Source organism: Macaca fascicularis, chromosome 8 (assembly GCF_037993035.2).
Source record: "Macaca fascicularis isolate 582-1 chromosome 8, T2T-MFA8v1.1".
NCBI lineage: Eukaryota > Metazoa > Chordata > Mammalia > Primates > Cercopithecidae > Macaca > Macaca fascicularis.
This window is the reverse complement of record NC_088382.1, coordinates 112,992,763-113,014,852: the sequence shown is the minus strand read 5'-3', so window position 1 is coordinate 113,014,852 and position 22,090 is coordinate 112,992,763. Positions and strand designations below refer to the sequence as shown.

The following is a 22,090-nucleotide window of genomic DNA, read 5'->3' as shown; positions in this document are numbered from 1 at the left end:
TGGACTGAGGAAGGAAGATCTGCCCTTAGTGAGGGTGGGTGCAGTCCAATCAGCTGAGGGCCGCATTCAAACAAAAAGGCAGGGAGGAAAGGTGAATGTGATCTTTATTCTGGAGAAGGGATACCTTTCTTTGACTGCCCTTGGACATCAGAACTCCAGATTCTCCAGCTTTCAGACTTGGACTTACACCAGCACACCTCCTGCCCCGAGCTCCCAGGGTTCGGCCTCAAACTGAAAATTACACCATGGGCCTCCCTGGTTCTCCAGTTTGCAAATGGCTTGTTGTGAGACTTCTCAGCCTCCGTAATTGGGTGAGCCAGTTCCCCTAATAAATTTCCTCTCATTTATTAAGAGATTTATAAGTATATAGGCATACCTTTGAGATCTCTGAGATATTTTTATAGTTCAGTTCCAGACCACTGCAACCAAGTGAATATCACAATGAGTCGTGTGAATTTTTTGATTTCCCAGTGTATATAAAAATTATGTTGATATTATACTGTAGCCTATTAAGTGTATAATAGCATTATGTCTAGAAATACCTTGTACATAGCTTAATTTTAAAATACTTTATTGCTAAAAAAATTCTGACAATCATCTCAGCCTTCAGTGAGTTGTAATCTTTTTGCTGGTGGAGGATCTTGCCTCATGATGGCTGCTGATTGATCAGGTTGGTGGTTGCTGAGGTTGGGGTGGCTGTGGCAATTTCTTAAAATAAGATAATGGAGTTTACCACATTGATTGACTCTTGCTTTAATGGAAGATTTCTCTGTAGCTTGTGGTGGTGTTTGATAGCATTTTACTCACAGTAGAACTTTGTTTGAAATTGTAGTTGATTTTTTCCATCCCTGCTGCTGCTTTATCAAGTAAGTTTATGTAATATACCAAATCCTTTGTTGTCATTTCACAATACTGACAGCATCTTCACCAGGAGTAGATTCCATCTCAAGGAACCACTTTTCTGAAATGTTAATTTTTATGGGTACATAGTAGATATATATTTATGGGGTACATGAGACATTTTGATTCAGGCGGCATACACCATGTAATAATCGCATTAGGGTAAATGGGGCATCCGTCACCTCAAGCATGTATCGTTTCTTTGCGTCACGAACATTCCAATTATACTCTTTTAGTTATTTTTAAATGTACTATAAATTATTCTTAATTGTAGCAACCCTGTTGTGCTATCAAATACTAGATTTTATTCATTCTTTCTATTTTTTGTGCCCATTAACTATCCCCACTCTCCCCCGACTCCCCACTACCCATCCCAGCCTCTGGTAGCTAACATTCTACTGCCTATCTCCATGAGTTCAATTGTTTAATTTTCAGCTGCTACAAATGAGTGACAACATGTGAAGTTTGTCTCTCTGTGCTTGGCTTATTTCACTTAACGTAATGTGCTCCAGTTCTATCGATGTGTTGCACATGACAGGATCCTTTGTGTATAAGTACCACATTTTCTTTATCTATTTGTCTGTTGTTGGACAGGTAGGTTGATTCCAAATCTTTGCTGTTATGAATTGTGCTGCAATAAATATGGGAGTGCAGATATCTCTTCAATATACCGATTTCCTTTCTTTTGGTTATATGTCTGGCAGTGGGATTGCTGGATCATATGATAGTTCTTAGTTTTTTTCAGAAACCGCCAAACCATTCTCCCTAGTGACTCTAATAATTTACATTTCCACCAACAGTGTATGACGGTTCCCTTTTCTCTACATCCTCACCAGCATTCATTAATTGCCTGTCTTTTGGATAAAAGCCATTTTAACTGGGGTGAGGTGATGTCGCATTGTAGTTTTGATTTGCATTTCTCTGATGATTAGTAATATTGAGCACATTTTCATATGCCTGTTAACCATTTGTATGTCTTCTTTCAAGAAATGTCTATTCAAATCTTTTGCCCATTTTTAAATTGAATTATTAGATTTTTTTATATAAAGTTGTTTGAGCTTCTTATATGTTCTGGTTGTTAACCCCTTGTCAGATGGATAATTTGCAAATATTTTCTCCCATTCTGTGGGTTGTCTCTTCAGTTCGTCGATTGTATCCTTTGCTCTGCAGAAGCTTTTTAACTTGATGTGATACCATTTGTCCATTTTTGCTGTGGTTGCCTGTGCTTTTAGGTTATTACACAAGAAATAACTTTGGGAGGCCAAGGCAGATGGATCACCTGAGGTCAGGAGTTTGAGACAAGCCTGGCCAACATGGTGAAAATTACTAAAAATACAAAAATTAGCCAGGTGTGGTGGCTCACACTGGTAATCCCAGCTACTGGAAAGGCTGGGGTAGGAAAATCCCTTGAACCCAGCAGGCAGAGTTGTGTTCTTTAGAGTGGCAACTTTTGACGTTTCTCAAATCTATTCTCTCTTTTATTCCTATGGTCATCACTAAAGCCCATACCATTCCAGTAAACTTTTTTAATTGTAGATAATATATCTAACATAAATTTGCCATTTTAGCCACTTTAAAGTGCACCATTCATTGGAATTTAGTGTATTTACAGTGTTATACAACCATCATCACTCTGTAGTTTCAGAATATTTATATTATTCCAAAAGGAAACCATATACCTATTAAGCAATCATTCTCCATTATTCCCTCCTCTAACCCCTAGCAATCACTAATCTGCTTTCTGTCTCTATGGATTTGCCTTTTCTGGGCATTTCATATAAATAGAATCATACCACATGTTGCCTTCTGTGTCTGTCTGCGTAATATTTTTGAGGTTCATCCATGTTATAAGAATGTATTGACACTTAATTCCTTTTTATGACTGAATAATATTACATTGTATTCATACACCACATTTTGGCTATCAATTTTTTTTCAGTTGATGGACATTTGGATTGTGTTGACGTTTTGGCTATCGTGAAGAGCGCTGCTATGACCATTCATGTTCAAGATTATGTTTGTACCACTGTTTTCAGTTCTTCTGGGTACAATGGCTATACCATTTTGTATTCCCACTAGCAATGTATCAGAACTTCATTTTCTCCATATCATTGCCAACACTTATTTTCCATTTTTTAATTATAACTATCCTGGTCGATGTAAAGTGGTATCTCAATATAGTTTTAATTTGCACTATCCTAATGACTAATGATGTTAAGCATGTTTTCATGTGTCTGTGGGCTCTTCGTATATCTTCTTTGGGGAAATGCCTATTCATTTCTTTTGCAAATCTTTTGACTAAGTACTTTTTCTTTTTGTTGTCTTAACAGCCTCTTAAGCTGGCCTTCCTCTACTCTTCGTACCTCTAACTTTTGTTTTTTAACTCAGCTGTTGGAATGAGTTTTTCTTATATAATGTTCTTCTACACCAAACTGTCAATAGCTCTCCACAGCTCTACAGATAACTCTGGCATTCATGGCCTCCACAGTATTTTCTCAGCCTCCTTTACCAGCTTTGACTCTTTTTTTTTTTTTGCCCTGATGTACATTTATTTTTCTTTTATATATATATAAATATATATAATATATAAATATAAATAAATATATAAATGTATATTTATTTATACATTTATTTTTATGTACATTTATTCTTTTATATATAAAAATATATAAAATATATATATTTATATCTTTATAGTATAAATATATATAATATATATTATAAATATATATAGAAGAAAAATATATATATAATTACACTTCAAGTTCTGGGGTACATGTGCAGAACATGCAGGTTTGTTACATAGTTATACACATGCCATGGTGGTTTGCTGCACCCATCAATCTGCCACCTATATTAGGTATTTCTCCTAATATTATTCCTCCCCTAGCTCCCCCACCTACCGACAGGCCCTGCTGTGTGATGTTTCCCTATGTCCATGTGTTTTCATTGTTCAACTCCCACTTATGACTGAGAACATGCAGTGCTTGGTTTTCTGTTCTTGTGATAGTTTGCTTAGAATGATGGTTTCCAGCTTCATCCATCTCCCTGCAAAGGACATGGACTCCTTTTTTATGGCTGCATAGTATTCCATGGTGTATATGTGCCACATTTTCTTTATCCAATCTATCATTGATGGGCATTTGGGATGGTTCCAAGTATTTGCTATTGTGAATAGTGCCACAATAAACATATGTGTTCATGTGTCTTTATAGCAGCATGATTTATAATCCTTTGGGTATATACCCAGTAATATAGCTGAGTCAAATGGTATTTCTAGTTCTAGATCCTTGATGAATCACCACACTGTCTTCCACAATGGTTGAACTAATTTACACTCCCATTAACAGTGTAAAAGCGTTCCTATTTCTCCACATCCTTTCCAACATCTGTTGTTTCCTTTTTTTTTTTTTTTTGAGACAGTGTCTCCCTCTGCCACCAGGCTGGAGTGCAGTGGCGTGATCTCAGCTCACTGCAACCTCCTCCTCCCAGGTTCAAGTGATTCCCCTGCCTCAGCCTCCAAAGTGACTGGGACCACAGGCACGCACCAGAACACGTGGCTAATTTTTTGTATTTTAGTAGAGATGGGGTTTCACCATGTTGGCCAGGATGGTCTCAATCTCCTGACCTCATGATCCCCCTGCCTCGGCCTCCCAAAGTGCTGAGATTACAGGCATGAGTCACTGTGCCCAGCCTGTTTCCTGACTTTTTAATGATCGCCATTCTAACCGGGGTGAGTTGGTATCTCATTGTGATTTTGATTTGCGTTTCTCTAATGACCAGTGATGATGAGCATTTTTTCATATGTCTGTTGGGTGCATAAATATCTTTTTCTGAGAAGCATCTGTTCATATCCTTTGCCCACTTTTTGATAGGGTTTTTTTTTTTTTTTTTTTTTTTGTAAATTTGTTTAAGTTCTTTGTAGATTCTGGACATTCGCCCTTTGGTCAGAGGGATAGATTGCAAAAATTTTCTCCCATTCTGTTGGTTGCCTGTTCACTCTGATGATAGTTCCTTTTGCTGTGAAGAAGCTCTTTAGTTTAATTAGATCCCACTTGCCAATTTTGTTTTTTGTTGCCATTGCTTTTGGTGTTTTAGACATGAAGTCTTTGCCTATGCCTATGTCCTGAATGGTATTGCCCAGGTTTTCTTCTAGGATTTTTATGGTCCTAAGTCTCTGTTTAAGTCTTTGATCCATCTTGAGTTGATTTTTGTATAAGGTGTAAGGAAGGGGTCCAGTTTCAGTTTTCTGCATATAGCTAGCCAGTTTTCCCAACACCAATGATTAAATAGGTAATCCTTTCCCCATTTGCTTGTTTGTGTCAGGTTTGTCAAAAATAAGATGGTTGGAGATGTGTGGTGGTATTTCTGAGGCCTCTGTTCTGTTCCATTGGTCTGTATATCTGTTTTGGTACCAGTACCATGCTGTTTTTGGTTACTATAGCCTTGTGTTATAGTTTGAAGTCAGGTAGCATGATGCCTCCAGCTTTGTTCTTCTTGCCTAGGATTGTCTTGGCTAGGCGGGCTCTTTTTTGGTTCCATATGAAGTTTAAAGTAGTTTTTTCCAATTCTATGAAGAAAGTCAGTGGTAGCTTAATGTGGATCTCATTGAATCTATAAATTACTTTGGGCACTGTGGCCATTTTCACGATGTTGATTCTTCCTATCCATAAGCATGGAATGATTTTCCACTGGTTTGTGTCCTCTCTTATTTCCTGGAGCAGTGATTTGTAGTTCTCCTTGAAGAGGTCCTTCACATCCCTTGTAAGTTGTATTCCTATATATTTTATTATCTTAGTAGCAGTTGTGAATGGGAGTTCACTCCTGATTTGGCTTTCTGTTTGTTAGTTATTGGTGTATAGGAATGCTTGTGATTTTTGCACATTGATTTTGTATCCTGAGACTTTACTGAAGTTGCTTATCAGCCTAAGGGAACTTTTGGCTGAGACGATGGAGTTTTCTGAATATACAATCATGTCATGTGCAGAGACAATTTGACTTCCTCTCTTCCTATTTGAATACCCTTTATTTCTTTCTCTTGCCTGATTGCCCTGACCAGAACTTCCAATGCCATGTTGAATAGGAGTGGTGAGAGAGGGCATCCTTGTCTTGTGCCAGTTTTCAAACGGAATGCTTCCCGTTTTTGCCCATTCAATATGATATTAGCTGTGTGTTTGTCAAAAATAGCTCTTATTTTGAGATACATTCCATCATTACCCAAATTACTGAGAGTTTTTAGCATGAAGGGGTGTTGAATTTTGTTGAAGGCCTTTTCGGCATCTATTGAGATAATCGTGGTTTTTATCATTGGTTTTGTTTATGTGATGGATTACATTTATTGATTTGCATATAGGGATGAAGCCAACCTGATCGTAGTGGATAAGCTTTTTAATGTGCTGCTGGATTTGGTTTGCCAGTATTTTATTGAGGATTTTTGCATTGATGTTCATCAGAGATATTGGCCTGAAATTTTCTTTTTTTGTTATGTTTCTGCCAGGTTTTGGTATCAGGATGATGCTGGCCTCATGCAATGAGTTAGGGAAGTTTCCCTCTTTGTCTATTGTTTGGAATAGTTTCAGAAGGAATGGTACCAGCAAAAATATGGAACGCTTCATGAATTAGCATGTCATCCTTGCACAGGGGCCATGCTAATCTTCTATGTATCATTCCAATTTTAGTATATGTGCTGCCGAAATGAGCACACCACCTTTGTCTCTTACTGTTTCTACACACATTACTTAAGCTCAACCCACCTAAAAACATAATTTCTGTTTTATTAATACCCCAGTGTTTTCACTAATGTTCTTGCCTCTACCAAAACTATTCTTAACAACTTTCCCCACTTGTCAAAATTTTTACCCATCTTGGTTAACATTTCCCTATCTGCAATATTATTTCATCTAGAAATAATATCTCCTTCTACTTCCATTTCTAGATTATTCTGAAGCAAACTCAAGATGTCACATCACTTTACCTTAAATATTTCAGTATCTCTAAAAGATAAAAGTACTATTTAAAAAGAACCACAATACTATTACCAGGCATAAATAATAATTATTTAATATCATCAACTATGTCATTCAAGTTTCCCACAGTCTGGATTTTGCTGATTATATCCCTGTGGTGTCAATGAACATGCTCTTCTATCCCCTGTATTTCCCACAAATTAATGGTTAGAACTAGAGGCTAAATCAGATCCTGGCTTGCTTGTGTCTTGGATAACTACTTCCTAAGTGCGGTTATATACTTTCATTAGAGGGACATAGCTGGTCTATCTCTTTTGAGAATGTTATCAGTCACTGATGTTCATTACTAGGTCCCTTCATGAGGGGTTGAAAAAAAGGTAGTATTGGAATTTTATCATTCTTTCTTCATTTACAAACTATACCACCAACATGTGATGTTACTATAAGACATATAATATTGTGTGTATGTATGTATACTTTTAGAAAGAGAAATTTCCCTTCATCAACAATTTGGTTACTCAGAGATACAGTACATAGAGAGAAAGCAGAAGAAATGTTTGGTTCTATTTACCAATTTTCAAAGTAACAAGTTGGTTTGCTGGCATACTGTAAGTTGACCAATAATTTTTATTTTAATATATTATGAACTCATGTATTTAAACATATTTGATGTTTTAAACCATTGCAGTTATTCTCTTTATTGATGCTTAAATTGTATCATCTTTAACAGTGAGAACCAATTGGAGTTGGCTCTTGGATCTTTTTGAGTTGTTTTTCATAGCTGCCTTGTTTTCCAGTATGACAAAATGTTCCACGGTCATATTGTACATTTCCTGCCCCATAGGTGAAATCCCCCATTTCTTCAATGATTTTTAGTTCCTTTTAATAGGAAATGGGAGTGTAGAGATCACATTCTGGGCATTACTGGATAGGTAATTGTTTCTGGGCCTTTTCAGTAAACAAAGCTAGATTTTGTTATTGTTTTGTAGCTTTTTTAAGATAAAGTACTTTATGAGTTCATACAGCTACTTCCAATTCAAGCCCAGAATTTACTTAACTTCACCAATCTTATATGTATACTGCCTTCATGGATTTTTTTCTGATCACCTCAGCCAGAAATGATCACTCTTCCTTTGAACCACATCACCCACTTCAACACTTTTATAGTAATCAACATATTAACCTTTAATTTATTGTCATTTCTATATATGTCTGATTTTCTCTACCAAATGGTAAGGAATTTGAGGATAGAATCCATCCTTTGTTACTCTTTGTTAAATAAAGATAAAATTCCTAAAGTGCTGATATATTTCCTGACACATAAATACCACTTTCTCTTTGTATTCCTTTAAAAATGGAACCGTATTATACGTGTACTAAAAATTATATAAATGAGAGTTAAATGAATAAATACAAATTGGATTTATGTTAAACTTTTCAGATATAGTGTACTAGAAACTCCAATTTTAGTGGCAATTAATTTAAAGATATTAAGGTTGTTGGAAATAATTTTTATTTAACAGATATAAAAACTTCTTAACATTTACAAATTGTACAAAGATTGGTAGCTTAGATATTTTTTAAAAAATGCTATACTAAGAGAAAAAACTAAAGACCACGACAATATTCCACATTATAGGTTGAGAGAATGTGACTATGAAGAAAGTATTCTAATCAACTAAAAAAAATATTGAAACCACTTTTGATTGAAGTAAAATGAATAATGCTAGATTTAAAGACAGTGTGAAGTCACACTTTGGTCTGTAACCATGTTTATTACATAAACTTATTTAAAATGTCATTTAAATGAACCATTCCAAGGTATAATAAAAAAAAGAGGTAGCAAATGAAAATTAAAGCATTTATTTTGGTAGTTCTTCAATAATGATGCGAGAAACTGAATTCCATCCAGTAGAAGCATCTCCTTTTGGGTAATCTGAACAAGTGCCAACCCAGATAGCAACATCTACTAATCCAGCACCAATTCCTTCACAAAGTCCTTCCACTGCAAGACAAAGATGAAAGTTACATCTTTCTTTTGAACAAACAGCAAAATCCTTTAGTTACATTTTATAACTTTAGAAAGCTAGTTTGTAATTCTGTTTAATGTAATGCTACTTAAACATTCTAATACTTGATAAGGTTTTCATAATAAAGTCCTCTTTTTCTAAATTGATACATAAATATTTTTAAAAGATGTATACATATCCATTCTATGATACAAGTTTAACAGTCAGTGTTCTTATAGGTTTCAATCTTAAAACCAGAAATTGCATGGTTACAGAGATAACTTAAAACAGCAATTTATTTGAGTAAACAAAGAAGGGCTATATATACTTTTAAAAGCCAAGACTTTCATTTGATATGCAAGTCTTTTTTAAAAAAGAAAACGCTTTCCAACACTTATCTGCTGATAAGTGATGCTAGACAAGTAGACGAAATAACTTTTTTTTTTTTGAGATGGAGTCTCACTCTGTCGCCCAGGCTGGAGTGCACTGGCGCGATCTCAGCGAACTGCAACCTCTGCCTCCCAGGTTCGAGCAATTCTCCTATCTCGGCCTCCTGAGTAGCTGGGACTACAGGCACGTGCCTCCACACCTGGCTAATTTTTTGTATTTTTAGTAGAGATGAGGTTTCACCGTGTTAGCTAGGATGGTCTTGATCTCCTGATCTCATGATCTGCCCACTTCGGCCTCCCAAAGTGCTGGGATTACAGGCGTGAGCCACTGTGCCCACCAGAAGAAATAACTTTTATACCATTAAAAGAAATTCTACATAATCATTACACCAGTCCTTCAATCTAGGAATCCCATTTTACACAGAATTTCCTCATAGTGAAAAAACATAAACCCAAAAAAAACCCTGCTTTTCCTCTGTGTTTTTATGCATTATAATTATGCACCTTTTCACATGTCCTCTGGACTTTCAACTACTAACAATACAAGTTGCATTCCATCTTACCAAAGTCTTCTCTTAAATTAAAAAAAAAATCCCTCAGTGACCATTTTAGCAGGCAAAAAGACATGGTACCTTTGATGTATGTGTAAAGCTGGAGAAGAAACTGTAGGTTGGCAGATTCTTTAAGAAAATGAATCCTGGTTTTCTGTCCTTGTGATAGTTTGCTCACTCGTAGGTGGGAATTGAACAATGAGAACACTTGGACACAGGGCAGGGAACATCACACCCCGGGCCTGTCGTGGGGTTGGGGGCAGGGGGAGGGATAGCATTAGGAGAAATACCTAATGTAAATGATGAGTTAATGGGTGCAGCAAACCAACATGGCACATGTAGACCTATGTAACAAACCTGCATGTTGTGTACATGTACCCTAGAACTTAAAGTATAATAATAATTTTAAAAAAGAAAGAAAATGAATCCTGATATATAAGCACTGTAGTGGATGACTTCATGTGACTGCTTAGGCTTCCTATTTGATTGAGGTTAGTGCATTCCTGCTGAGACCCAGGGATGTAGGTCTGAAGCAATCTACTTACCTAAACTATCACAGGAGTAAATCCAAGGCAAGTCTCTCAGAATCCAGGGACCTGTCTCTGGTTCAGGCCTCTTCCCAAGTTGGGGGAACTAAATAGTAGGCCCACAATCCCATTTAATCTGGTACTCTTAGTACCATGACAAGTGGAAATGCCTAGAAATGCTCATGTTTTCCCAAGGTCTTAACAGCCATGGCCTAGAAACTTGTTCACTTTCCCCTATGGCCTAAGGACATCAGACAAGCTTGGGTCTTGCATCAGCCTCATCTAAGGAGAGTCAAATGGTCACTTCATGGTCTTTAGCAGATGAAATAATGTTGAATGAATATTTTTGCTGTGATAATGTAGTATGATAGCTTGTTAAGTGAAAACGATATGTTGGATTGGGAGTTCTCAACCTGTTTTCCTCTTAGACCCATGTAACAGATGACAACCATTTGTCAAACTCCCATGGGCATATCAAGGCTTTAAGCCATACTCTGATATGCTAACTGTAAGTGCGCCCCTTTCCTTTCCCTTAAGAGAGACTATCAGTATGTCAGAGAAAGTGATTCTATTACAGAGATAACTTTTAACCCACAATAATACAAAACTGTTCATAACAAATTACTTGTGACACTCCACCCAACTGATCACACCAAATGAGTTTGCACACAATGGTTGGGAAATGCTATGTTAAATTATTTATAAAGTATATGCATGTATAGGTCACAGTTCCTGGGCCTAAGGGCTTACATTAGCAAAATATTAACACATACCTTAAAGATAACAGAATAGAATGTAAGTTGCTTATATCAACTACTGTCTAAACATATCACTTCCTAATCAAATTTTATTTTTAATATCTAGATTCTTATTTTAAAGACTGTTTCTTAGATGGGAAGCATGTATCTAAGGACTTAGTGAAGAAGGTTTTTAATCTGATTACAAAGAGAACTGGAAGCCAAGAGAACAGGGAGTCAGTTTCTGCTCTCCTGAACACTGATTCTACTTTCCTGTGTAAGATGCTGTATTTCCCTGGGTTTCTCAATATGCAAAGAGAGGGGGTTAAAATCTCTTATTTATGTTTTAAGGATATTGTGAGGATCTGAGGGAAAATGTGGAGGGCATGCCCTTGATTGCTTAGGAATAAATTGGTTTTGGGGTTCAGTATCTGACTTGGAGCCCCAAATAATGCTGAAATGTTATTTCTGAGGGAAGGGAAGAGTGAGATTATCTCCTCCCTCCCCTCAACCATTTTTAAGTATAAGATTAGTGAAAAATCTCTCCAAGAAATTAAGGGAATGATGCTAACCATATGTACAGTTTCTTATTTTTCTTCTATGAAAAGGCATATGAATATAACAGTATGTACACTTGCTGATGCTACCAGGCTGTGCCGTCATGGTGTGCCATCCACCACAACTCAAGAAACCAAAATGGCCGACAACCAAATATTGATAGTGGTGTCTCTAGAGGATGAGATTAATAGTTTTTGTTTTGTTTTGTTTTTTGTTTTTTTAACTCTTCTACTTCTGGTATTTTGTAAACTTTCTTTAATGAATCTTAAAATAGAACAAACAGGCTGTGCATGGTGGCTCATGCCTGTAATCACAGCACTTCGGGAAGCTGAGTAGCAGGATCACTTGAGGTCAAGTGTTCAAAGTTGCAGTGAGCTATGATCCTGCCACTGTACTCCAGGCTGAGCAACAGAGTAAGACCCTGTCTCTGAAATAAATAAATAAATAAACAAACAAATACATAAGTACATAAAACAACCCAATGGTATTTTTCTGACAGTTTAAGTGACCACTGAATGTCTTTTTTCTCATACTAGGTGGAAACAGAGAATACAGAAACAGTATAAAAATTTTCTCTTTTACAAATTCAGCAGACAGTATCCACCCTTTTAAAGGATAAGGCAGAAAAATCAGTTAGTCTGAGCCAGTGGTTCTCAATTTTGGCTGAACATTAGAATAACCAGGAGATTTTTTTTTTTTTTTTTTTTTTTTTTTTTGAGACTGGGACTCACTGTCATCACTCAGGATGGAGTGCAGTGGGGCAGCCTCAGCTCACTGCAACCTCCACCTCCTGGGCTGAAGCCATCCTCCCACCTCAGCCTCCCTAGCAGTTGGGACTAATTGTGTTTTTTTTTTTTTTTGTAGAGATGGGGTTTCACTATGTTGCCCAGGTTTGTCTCAAACTGCTAGGCTCAAGTGATTGCCCGCATCAGCCTCCGAAAGTGCTGGGATTACAGGTGTGAGCCACCATGCCCGGCCAACCAAGAAATATTTAGAAAGTCCCATTGCCAAGTCTGCACCCAGACCTATTAAATCTAACTCTCTGGAAGGGTGAGATGGGCATTTCTTTTTAAAGTTTCCACAGTTTCTAAAGTGAGCCCAACATGCAGCCAAAGTTGAAAGATCACTGCTCTATAGCATTACTGGCTATTTTTCCATGTCATTTAACTCATTGATTTTCAAGCCTGGGGCACATCAGAATCACCAGGGGATCTCAAAAGAAAATATTCATACAGCCAACAGACACATGAAAAAATGCTCGTCATCACTGGCCATCAGAGAAACGCAAATCAAAACCACAATGAGATACCATCTCACACCAGTCAGAATGGCAATCATTAAAAAGTCAGGAAACAACAGGTGCTGGAGAGGATGTGGAGAAATAGGAACACTTTTACACTGTTGGTGGGATTGTAAACTAGTTCAACCATTGTGGAAAACAGTATGGCGATTCCTCAAGGATCTAGAACTAGAAATGCCATATGACCCAGCCATCGCATTACTGGGTATATACCCAAAGGATTATAAATCATGCTGCTATAAAGACACATGCACACGTATGTTTATTGTGGCACTATTCACAATAGCAAAGACTTGGAATCAAGCCAAATGTCCATCAGTGACGGACTGGATTAAGAAAATGTGGCACATATACACGATGGAATACTATGCAGCCATAAAAAGGATGAGTTCGTGTCCTTTGTAGGGACATGGATGCAGCTGGAAACCATCATTCTCAGCAAACTATCACAAGAACAGAAAACCAAACACCGCATGTTCTCACTTGTAGGTGGGAACTGAACAATGAGATCACTTGGACACAGGAAGGGGAACATCACACACCAGGGCCTATTGTGGGCAGTGGGGAGGGGGAGGGATAACATTAGGAGATACTAATGTAAATGACGAGTTGATGGGTGCAGCACACCAACATGGCACATGTATACATATGTAACAAACCTGCGCATTGTGCACATGTACCCTAGAACTTAAAGTATAATATTAAAAAACAAACAAAACACAGAAGCTATGGTCTTACGGCTAGAGATTCTGAGTCAGTTCATCAGAGATAAGGCCCAGGCATCTATATATTTTTAAAAGATCGAGAGGTAATGCAGAAGTACAACCCAGGGTGAAGAACCATGCATTGAAAACTTGTAGAGGTACCTTTACAGTAGGCTAGTGAACCAACATGATAGTGGGACTCAAAACTAATCTTACTTAGATCTGAGGCACATCTTACAATGTCACAATTTTACATACCAGAAGAAGTGCGATGAATATTAATTGTTGAATTCATTTCAGGGCTTCCTTGGTCCAAATAAATGATAGCTTCAATGGGAAGAGGTCCTGAACATTCAGCTCCATTGAATGTGAAATACCAACGCTGACAGCATGCATTTCTGCATTTTAGCCGAAGTGAGCCACTGAACAAAACTCTTAGAGCACTGTTTGAACGCATCTTTGTAAATGTACACTCCTGTCACAAACATAGAAATACGATTTAATTAACATTTTCTATTCTAATTAAAAAGAGCTTTTGAGATTGGTGAATTTTACTTAACTATCCTTTTCCCCAAAATGTATTTAAAAAGTTTAACTCGGCCGGGCACGGTGGCTCATGCCTGTAAACCCAGCACTTTGGGAGGCCGAGGGGGACAGATTACTTGAGGCCAGGGGTCCGAGACAAGCCTGGCCAACATGGTGAAACCCATCTCTACTAAAAATACAAAAAATTAGCTGGGTGTGGTGCGGCGCATGCCTGTAATCCCAGTTACTCGGGAGGCTGAGATGTGAGAATCACTTGAACCTGGGAAGTGGAGGTTGCAGTAAGTCGAAATTGTGCCACTGCACTTTAGCCTGGGCAAGAGAGTAAGACTGTCTCAAAAAAATTAAAAAAAAAAAAAAGAAAGCTTAACTTTTATAGAGGGAGAGAGATTTTCTGCAAGCTAGATAAGAGATTTTGATATAGAAACTCTAAGAAAATCAAATTGCAGCTCTCTTAGAACTTTTCACCCCATTGAGGGTATCTTTCAGATTTACCAAAAAAGGCTAGCCTTTAGTACTTTTGATAAACTCAATGTATATATTTCCTCTTTTTTTGCATTCAAAAAATACTTACTGAGCCCCAGCTATGTGCTAGATGGTACAGATAGAGCAGTTAACAAACCAGAATCCCTACCCTCATGGAACTTACATTCTAGACTAGTGCTGTCCATTCGTATTCACTCTTGATCTGTTTCTTTTCGAGCAACAGCAAACAGTATGAGGGAGTAAAGGATAGGCAGAGTTTTTAGTCTTTATCTATATGGCACAATGATAAGGCCCAGGTTTCTTGTTTGCTTATTTTCTCATTGGTCGTTGCAAATTTGACTGTCTATTGGCTCATGGACCTATTATCATTTACTTGTAGAAGGTTCCCATACCCATCCTGACCATTGCTAAAAGGAACTTGAAAATATATTAATAATTCAGAACCCACAAGGATAGCTTTTAGAAAGAACTCGGTAACTTTTGATGAACAACTATAAACAACCAGTCTATCAATGTCAGATGTTTAAATAACTAGGGAATATTTTAACAAAATGCTTTCTAGAAACACACATGAACACAGAAAAGGTCAGAGTCATCATAACTGTGGAAGCTACATAGAAATTCTATCGCAAAACAATTAAATCAAGACAGTCTCAAACTCTTATGGATAATACAGCAGAAAAAGCTGAGATAAGGAACAGGGATTATACAGAGTGCATCTTAAAATCTTAGAGTTTTATGAAATGAAAATGTCTTGTAATTGCTTGATGGTAGCAGCAAAATCATGAAGTAATATGCTGTGAATATGGAACCATGTACAGAGTTGATCAACAAGAGAAAAGAGGCTTATAAATAGCATCAACTTCTTCAACTCTCTTCCATGCCAGTGGACTTGCCAATTACTTTTGAAGCAAACACTAATCAAAGTGACTGAAACATTAGTCAAAATACATTACCAGACAGGCTATTTTGAGTAATTCCCCACCTCTCAGCCTTAATGTTGCAGAATAACCTAAAATAATCGCTGTAGTACCTCACATCTAACCCATTTCACTTATCTTAGGCTTAGCAGTTTTAAGCTGGGCATGCTACCTGAATAAAGACAAACACCAATGGACTTCTGCTTCCAGATCAATGTGGTAATTTCTTGGAAATTGTTTCCCACCTTTATGTCTGAAGCCAGGGCAAAATTTCTTAGACTAAATTTAAATTTACTTTAGGATAAGACTGGAAAGTTGCTTACTGTCCAACATAGACACATATGCTCTCTTTTGTTTGCATTTTTAAAAAGTATTTTAGATACTATGGTTAAAATCATATGCATTTGTCTTAGAAATATCTGTATGAAATTAATTCTGAAATGTTATAAAGTTTTTCATTAGTTTTAGATTAAAAGTCACATGCTACATACTTCTCTTCTTTAAGTCTTTTTAGTTAAAAAAAAAATAAAATGTCACCTAAAAATTAACACTAAAATATGAAAACCCTTAAATTTTGCTTCAATTTTAAAATAATTCAAACTTTACTTACCGCAATTTTCCCAAGATCTATGCCATAATTCAGTGAACTCCATGAACACTGCTTGTAGTTGGGTGTCCAGGACTCCTCAAAGCTTTCCCTCAGACATTCCCCCTTTTCTCCTTTGAATCCATCCCGACCTGGAATCCCAGGGGTACCCGGAATGCCATTGGCCCCAGGGCTCCCATCTCGACCAGGCACTCCTGCTGGCCCTTGTAAGCACATTCCATTATACTATAATGAGAAAGAAAAGGCAAAGAAAACTCTCACTACTTAAGAGTCAAAGACTCAGTATGATTAGAACTGCATTTATTTTGAGCACTTGGAGTCAAGAATCCCTTCATATCACATGTCCATGTTCTAGATGAGTTACTATAGAGAATTCATTTTCAAATTATTTCTAAAATATTGTGATTTCTTTCATATTTTTTAGTGCACAAACTTTACACACACACAGGTACACACACACACATCAGAGGAGGACAAAATTATTTCATTTACCTGCTCCCTTCTACTGCTTATTATAAGCATATACAATTTTAAATAGCTGTATTCCAAGGTGGAAATAATTTGATATTCTGCTTTTTTCTTCTAACTCTGTATCTTGCAAAGAGACCTGGACTTTTACAGTTTTATGCAAACATTGCACTATTTTTGGATACATAGTTTATTTCTACTTTTTTCTTATGAATATTATTTTTATCCATATAGCCTTTTTCTTCTTTTGAATTATTTCCCTAAGATAAATTCCTAGGGAACATAATTATAAAATAAAATCTTAAGAGTCAATAATTATCTTGTACTGGCAGTATCTCCAACTTGGATATGGAAATCCCTGCTTCTCCCTGGTTTTTTTTTTTTTTTTTTTTTTTTTTTGAGACGGAGTCTGGCTCTGTCACCCAGGCTGGAGTGCAGTGGTGCGATCTTGGCTCACTGCAAGCTCCGCCTCCTGGGTTCACGCCATTCTCCTGCCTCAGCCTCCCCAGTAGCTGGGACTGCAGGCGGCCGCCACCACGCCTGGCTAATTCTTTTTTGTTTTTTGTTTTTTTTTAGTAGAGACGGGGTTTCACCGTGTTAGCCAGGATGGTCTCAATCTCCTGACCTCGTGATCCGCCCGCCTCGGCCTCCCGAAGTGCTGGGATTACAGGGGTGAGCCACCGCTCCCGGCCGCTTCTCCCTGTTTTTAAGTGGGGGAAGCAGTGCTTAACATTTCTGGCCTCTCATCCCACCCCTCCTCCCCAAGGAGAAGCAGTAAGTGCCCTAGTTTCAGGTGACCATTAGTTCCCAACAGGGGACTATTCACAATCTGTCAGTCTGTCTGTAAGGACTAGGATTCTGTATGTTAGTTTTGGGGAAGGATATCTTGTAGCATCTAATGCATGAATTCTAGAGCCAGTTTCTTTGGATTTTATCCCGGCGCCACCTTACATTAGCTCTGTGAGACAGGGCAAGTTACTCAACATTTTGGTGCCTGTTTCCTTATCTGTAAAATGTGGATGATAATAAAGAGTCTTACTTTATAGGGTTTGTATGAGATTTAAGTGAATAATATATAAAATGTGCTTAGAACAATGCCTGGAACACAGTAAACACTGCGTGTGTCAGCCATTATTATTTCTATGATTCCCCCAAGACCAGTGCAAGGCAGCGACTCTGGGTAAGTGTGTCCACTGCCCTGGGTGGACCTTTCAGGGTCTAGACCTGGGGAAGAGAGCATTAGCAAACCCACCAGCCTAGCACACATAAGCCATACATGCCAATGCTGTATGATCAGTGGTAAAGGTGATATCTTGTGCTCCATCTGTCTAATTCCTGTGTCTACACTTGAATTGGTTCAGCTAGGAACAAAGGTGCCATTATTAGACACTCCAAAACCCAAGGCAATCCATTTAAATTTTTACTCTAACATTTCCTCTAATTGTGTAAGTTGCCTAGTATTATCATTCGGTATAACTATACTTTCCAATGAAAACAAAAACCAAAGTTTCTTAGATATTAAAGTAACTTCAAAGCTTATCTTTTGACAACAGTATCTGGGATTGGATGATAAAATCCAATAGTTATCTGGGAAAAATCCGATATAATTAGACTGATGTTTGCTAATCAATTTGCTTCTCCATCGCCAGTTTGAGTTTTGGTTTGATAAATGATTTTTTTAGTCTTTGACATTGCCATTTTCCTGACTGTAAGAAGAAAAAGACACTACTACTCATTCTACTCATTTACTGTCAGAGAAATAGGAAAAAAAAAAAAAGAAGAAAAAAGAAAAAGCATTTAACAATTACAAAAGTATTCAAAGACACACAAAATAAAGTATTTTAAAAGTGCAAAATATTTCAAAAGTTTGGTGTGTTTTAGATTTTATTTTTATTTTAGTAATTTAATTCACTTTCACAAGCAGATATATACAATGTTTAGACATACATTTCAAATGGGAATAAGACTGCTTCTGATATTCTTTGATTTTTTTCACCATTATTCCCCTCAGGGCAAGATGCTACACGACTAAATTTTATTTTCTTATATATCAGTGGATCTCAACTGGCGACAATTTTGTCCTCCAGGGGTCACTTGGCTATGTCTAGAGACATTTTTGGTTGTCACAACTTGGCAGGGGGGATTGCTACTGGCATCTAGTTTGTACAAACGAGGGATGCTGCCAAATATGCTACAATGCACAGGACACCCCACAAGAATTATCTGGCCCAACATGTCCATCGTGCCATATTGAGAATTTTTATTCACCTTTTCATCTAAAAGATACATTTCAGAGACTATATAACTTTACTTGACTCGATTCCACAGGTGTTACATCAGTCTTCTACTTTAAAATGCTAACCCAACACATGCTCAGTACTCTCAGTAAATGTCTGGAATGAAAAAAAAAAGTTGAAGGGAAGCGCACTTATATACGCCCCTGTTTCTTTCGTTGGCCACCAGGGGGCAGACCTTGGTGGAAGCTTGAAAGGAAAGCTTTGAAAGATCCTATACAAAGAAGTTGCTTTATAGAATCTGTTGAAACCTTAATGACTGTGGACTTTTTCTGTCAGCAAAACCAAATTCAACCTACAGGATGCACCTGAGCCTGACTGCAAAATGTTTTCCAAGTCTGGCTAGAGTTGTGGGAAACCACAGGTACTGTAAATCCTTGAAGGGGGAAAAATAGCAAGCTTCACAGGAAAAATGGGCATTTTGTGTATCATAACTATAAATTCATAAAATGCAAACTACACATGAACCACACTCATTTGGTACAGTTTTAATAATTTGGACACTTAAAATAGAACTGTTGCCTGAACACATAGTTCCCTTTTGTGGAGCAAAATTACACAGCCTGTCACCAAAAAGTGCTGTAGTGAAATGGGGGGAATTTTTTTTTCCAGCACTTTGGAATCCAATATAGAACTAGCTGCCAGGGAACTTGGTATATTAGCTCAGTTTAAAATGGCAGCTTAACAAATTCAAAACTTTCTTTTAATTTAAAAAAAAATGCTCCAACTTACGTCTTGCAATGCCTGTAAGTCATGTTTGTCTTTAAGTGAGACTGAAGTTTATGATATGCCAAGGACTATGGTAGCTGTGAAAGGCTCCCTCAAATCACAGGGCAGAGAACCTCTCCGCCCTCCACTGGGTTTGTTGATTTTCAGAGGGAAGGATTTTAAGCAAACATACCTTCCCACAGATGAGCCCCTGGAAAGCACCACGGCCGTTCATTTCCAGTTTCCTGGAAACTGTTTTCTCCCCTAGCTTGACTGTGATGCTCCTACCGGGCGGCCACATCCGAAGACCCAGGGTGTGTGTAAGGACTGACTGCCCATTTGGTTTAAACAGAAGACGCAAAACAGGTCCTTAGGGGGTTAGCGCCGGGCCCCTTCATTTCCCCTTCCGGCCTTAAACCCTCTGAACCATTCCTAGTCCCAGCTGTGGTTGTCCAACAAAGTAAATTGCAGCCCATACTCCCTAGGAAGATGACCCAACGTGACTCATAGTCTTCAAGTTACAAAGAGTTGGACGGATGCTTTGTGGGGGTTGTTATTCTCTCTCGCAGGCAGACGTGGCCACCAGCCCCAACAAAGGACACGTTGCACCGCCCTGGCCCAGGTCCAAGTCCATGGGATCAGCGAGGCCAGGGTTTTTCCCAGGTCCACTTCGGACCTACCCAAGCTCCTCATCCTACTCTCACTGCCGCCCTATCCCTCCCACCCTTCCCAAGGGGTCCCCCTGGGGCCAGAAATTATTGGGAGACTCCCTGTACTTCAGGGAGTCCCACTGGGCCCATATCGCATGCCCGCTCCACGATGGCCTCCCATTTTGGTCTCGCCTCTGAGTTCCAAGACTCACTGCACGCATAACCAAGGTCCTGCTTTACCTGTAAATAAAAAGCAGGACACCCAGGCGCAGCAAGACACACGACACACAGCTGTACAGACAGACACCCCCAACACCCGGACTGACGCCCTGCCCGTGCGGCACGCGGCCAGGTCCCCTCCACCAGAGCGGCGGTCCGGCTCGGCTCCCCCGGACTCACCAGGTCCACCACCTCCCTCTGCCGGAGCTGCGCCTTTTGCTTCCCCTTGGGGATCTCAGAGGCGCTCGACGGCGCGGGCAGCTGCAGCAGCAGGAGCAGCAGGAGGCCTCGGAGCCGCTGCGGGGAGGCGGCGGGGCCCTGGGGTCGCATGGCTCCCGGCTGCCCGGCTGCCCGGCAGCGCGGAGCTGGAGGCGGAGGAGGAGACCAAGGAGCTGAACGTGGTCAGTTTCTGGCCCCGCCGCGCTCCGAGGCCGCCGCAGGCTGCATCAATGCGCCTTTCACCCGCGCGCCTCTCTCCCTCCCTCAATACCTCCCGCCCCCGCGACACCCGGAGCTTCCATCCCGTAATAGGCCCCGAGCCCCCACCCCGAGCCGGGCGTGGGGCGGACCAAGAGCCGGGCCCGCCCCCTCCCACTGCAGTCTCACTGCCTGCCAGGACCCCCGCGGGGCTGCGCAGACCCCAGAGGAGGGCCCGCCTGCAGGGTCGGGGCTGGATGGACGTGGTCAGGAGCCGCAGGTCGGGGATTCCAGCAGGGAAGACAGCGCCGCCTAAATGAACATTGTAGAGACACGTGGCTTAACCTGGGTCCAGGAGCCACCTTCAAGGGTCGTCAATCTATGGCATGGGTCGGCAAGCCTTTTTTTTTTTTTTTTTTTTTTACGCCATTCTCCTGCCTCAGCCTCCTGTGTAGCTGGGACTACAGGCGCCCGCCACCTCACCCGGCTAGTTTTTTGTATTTTTTTAGTAGAGACGGGGTTTCACCGTGTTCGCCAGGATGGTCTCGATCTCCTGACCTCGTGATCCGCCCGTCTCGGCCTCCCAAAGTGCTGGGATTACAGGCTTGAGCCACCGCGCCCGGCCTGGCAAGCCTTTTTATTTGTTTTTTGGCGATGACATTTTTGGAGTCTGGAAGGTGGAGGCGGGGCGGGGGCTGGAAGGAACCATAGGTTTCATCAGGTTTTCCAAGAGTCCCACGATCCAAATGATGTGTAAACGCTGTTTTCAAAAGTGCTAACACACTAAGCTCTTGGCACAGTGCAAAACCTTGCACGCGTACTCTGTCCTCTCAGCAATCCTAGCGGGTTGGGAGGGTTAATGCCTCCTGGGCTACTCTCATAAACGAATGAGAAAACTGAGGCTCGGGGAAGTTAATCAACATCCAGTGGAAATGGTAGAAGTTCACTTTTGAGTACTCTTTGCCTCTGATGGATATTATCTTTTTGTAACCCCCCCTGTCCTCCTTTGGTCTGTCCATTCTAGAAGAAAGCATTCTCAGGGCCCAGGCTACCCACCAGGTAGGGCCCGTTGGAGCAGGAGATCCTTTATATATAACTGGCTGGAATCAGGCATAACAGAAGTCTTGCCACACCCGT

General features: G+C 39.5%; 1 protein-coding gene and 1 non-coding gene across 3 annotated transcripts; both read right to left on the bottom strand.

The window, feature by feature from the left end:
- Window positions 1-6,495: 6,495 nt before the first annotated feature.
- Window positions 6,496-6,602, bottom strand: LOC123575450 (U6 spliceosomal RNA). Its single transcript, XR_006700724.1, has one exon. It is a non-coding gene; the product is annotated as a U6 spliceosomal RNA (small nuclear RNA).
- Window positions 6,603-8,356: 1,754 nt separating this feature from the next.
- Window positions 8,357-20,996, bottom strand: CTHRC1 (collagen triple helix repeat containing 1). Of its 2 annotated transcripts, none has more exons than XM_005563854.5 (4): window positions 20,717-20,996; window positions 16,201-16,422; window positions 13,900-14,116; window positions 8,357-8,871 (listed from the first exon to the last, which is right to left on the bottom strand). In XM_005563854.5, the coding sequence occupies exons 1-4, from the start codon at window positions 20,864-20,866 to the stop codon at window positions 8,729-8,731; spliced, it is 732 nt and encodes a 243-aa protein (XP_005563911.3). In that variant the 5' UTR covers window positions 20,867-20,996; the 3' UTR covers window positions 8,357-8,728. The 2 variants fall into 2 exon arrangements, with proteins under 2 accessions (XP_005563911.3, XP_005563912.3); XM_005563855.5 differs by lacking the exon at window positions 20,717-20,996 and adding an exon at window positions 19,861-20,000.
- Between the last annotated feature and the right edge of the window lie 1,094 nt (window positions 20,997-22,090).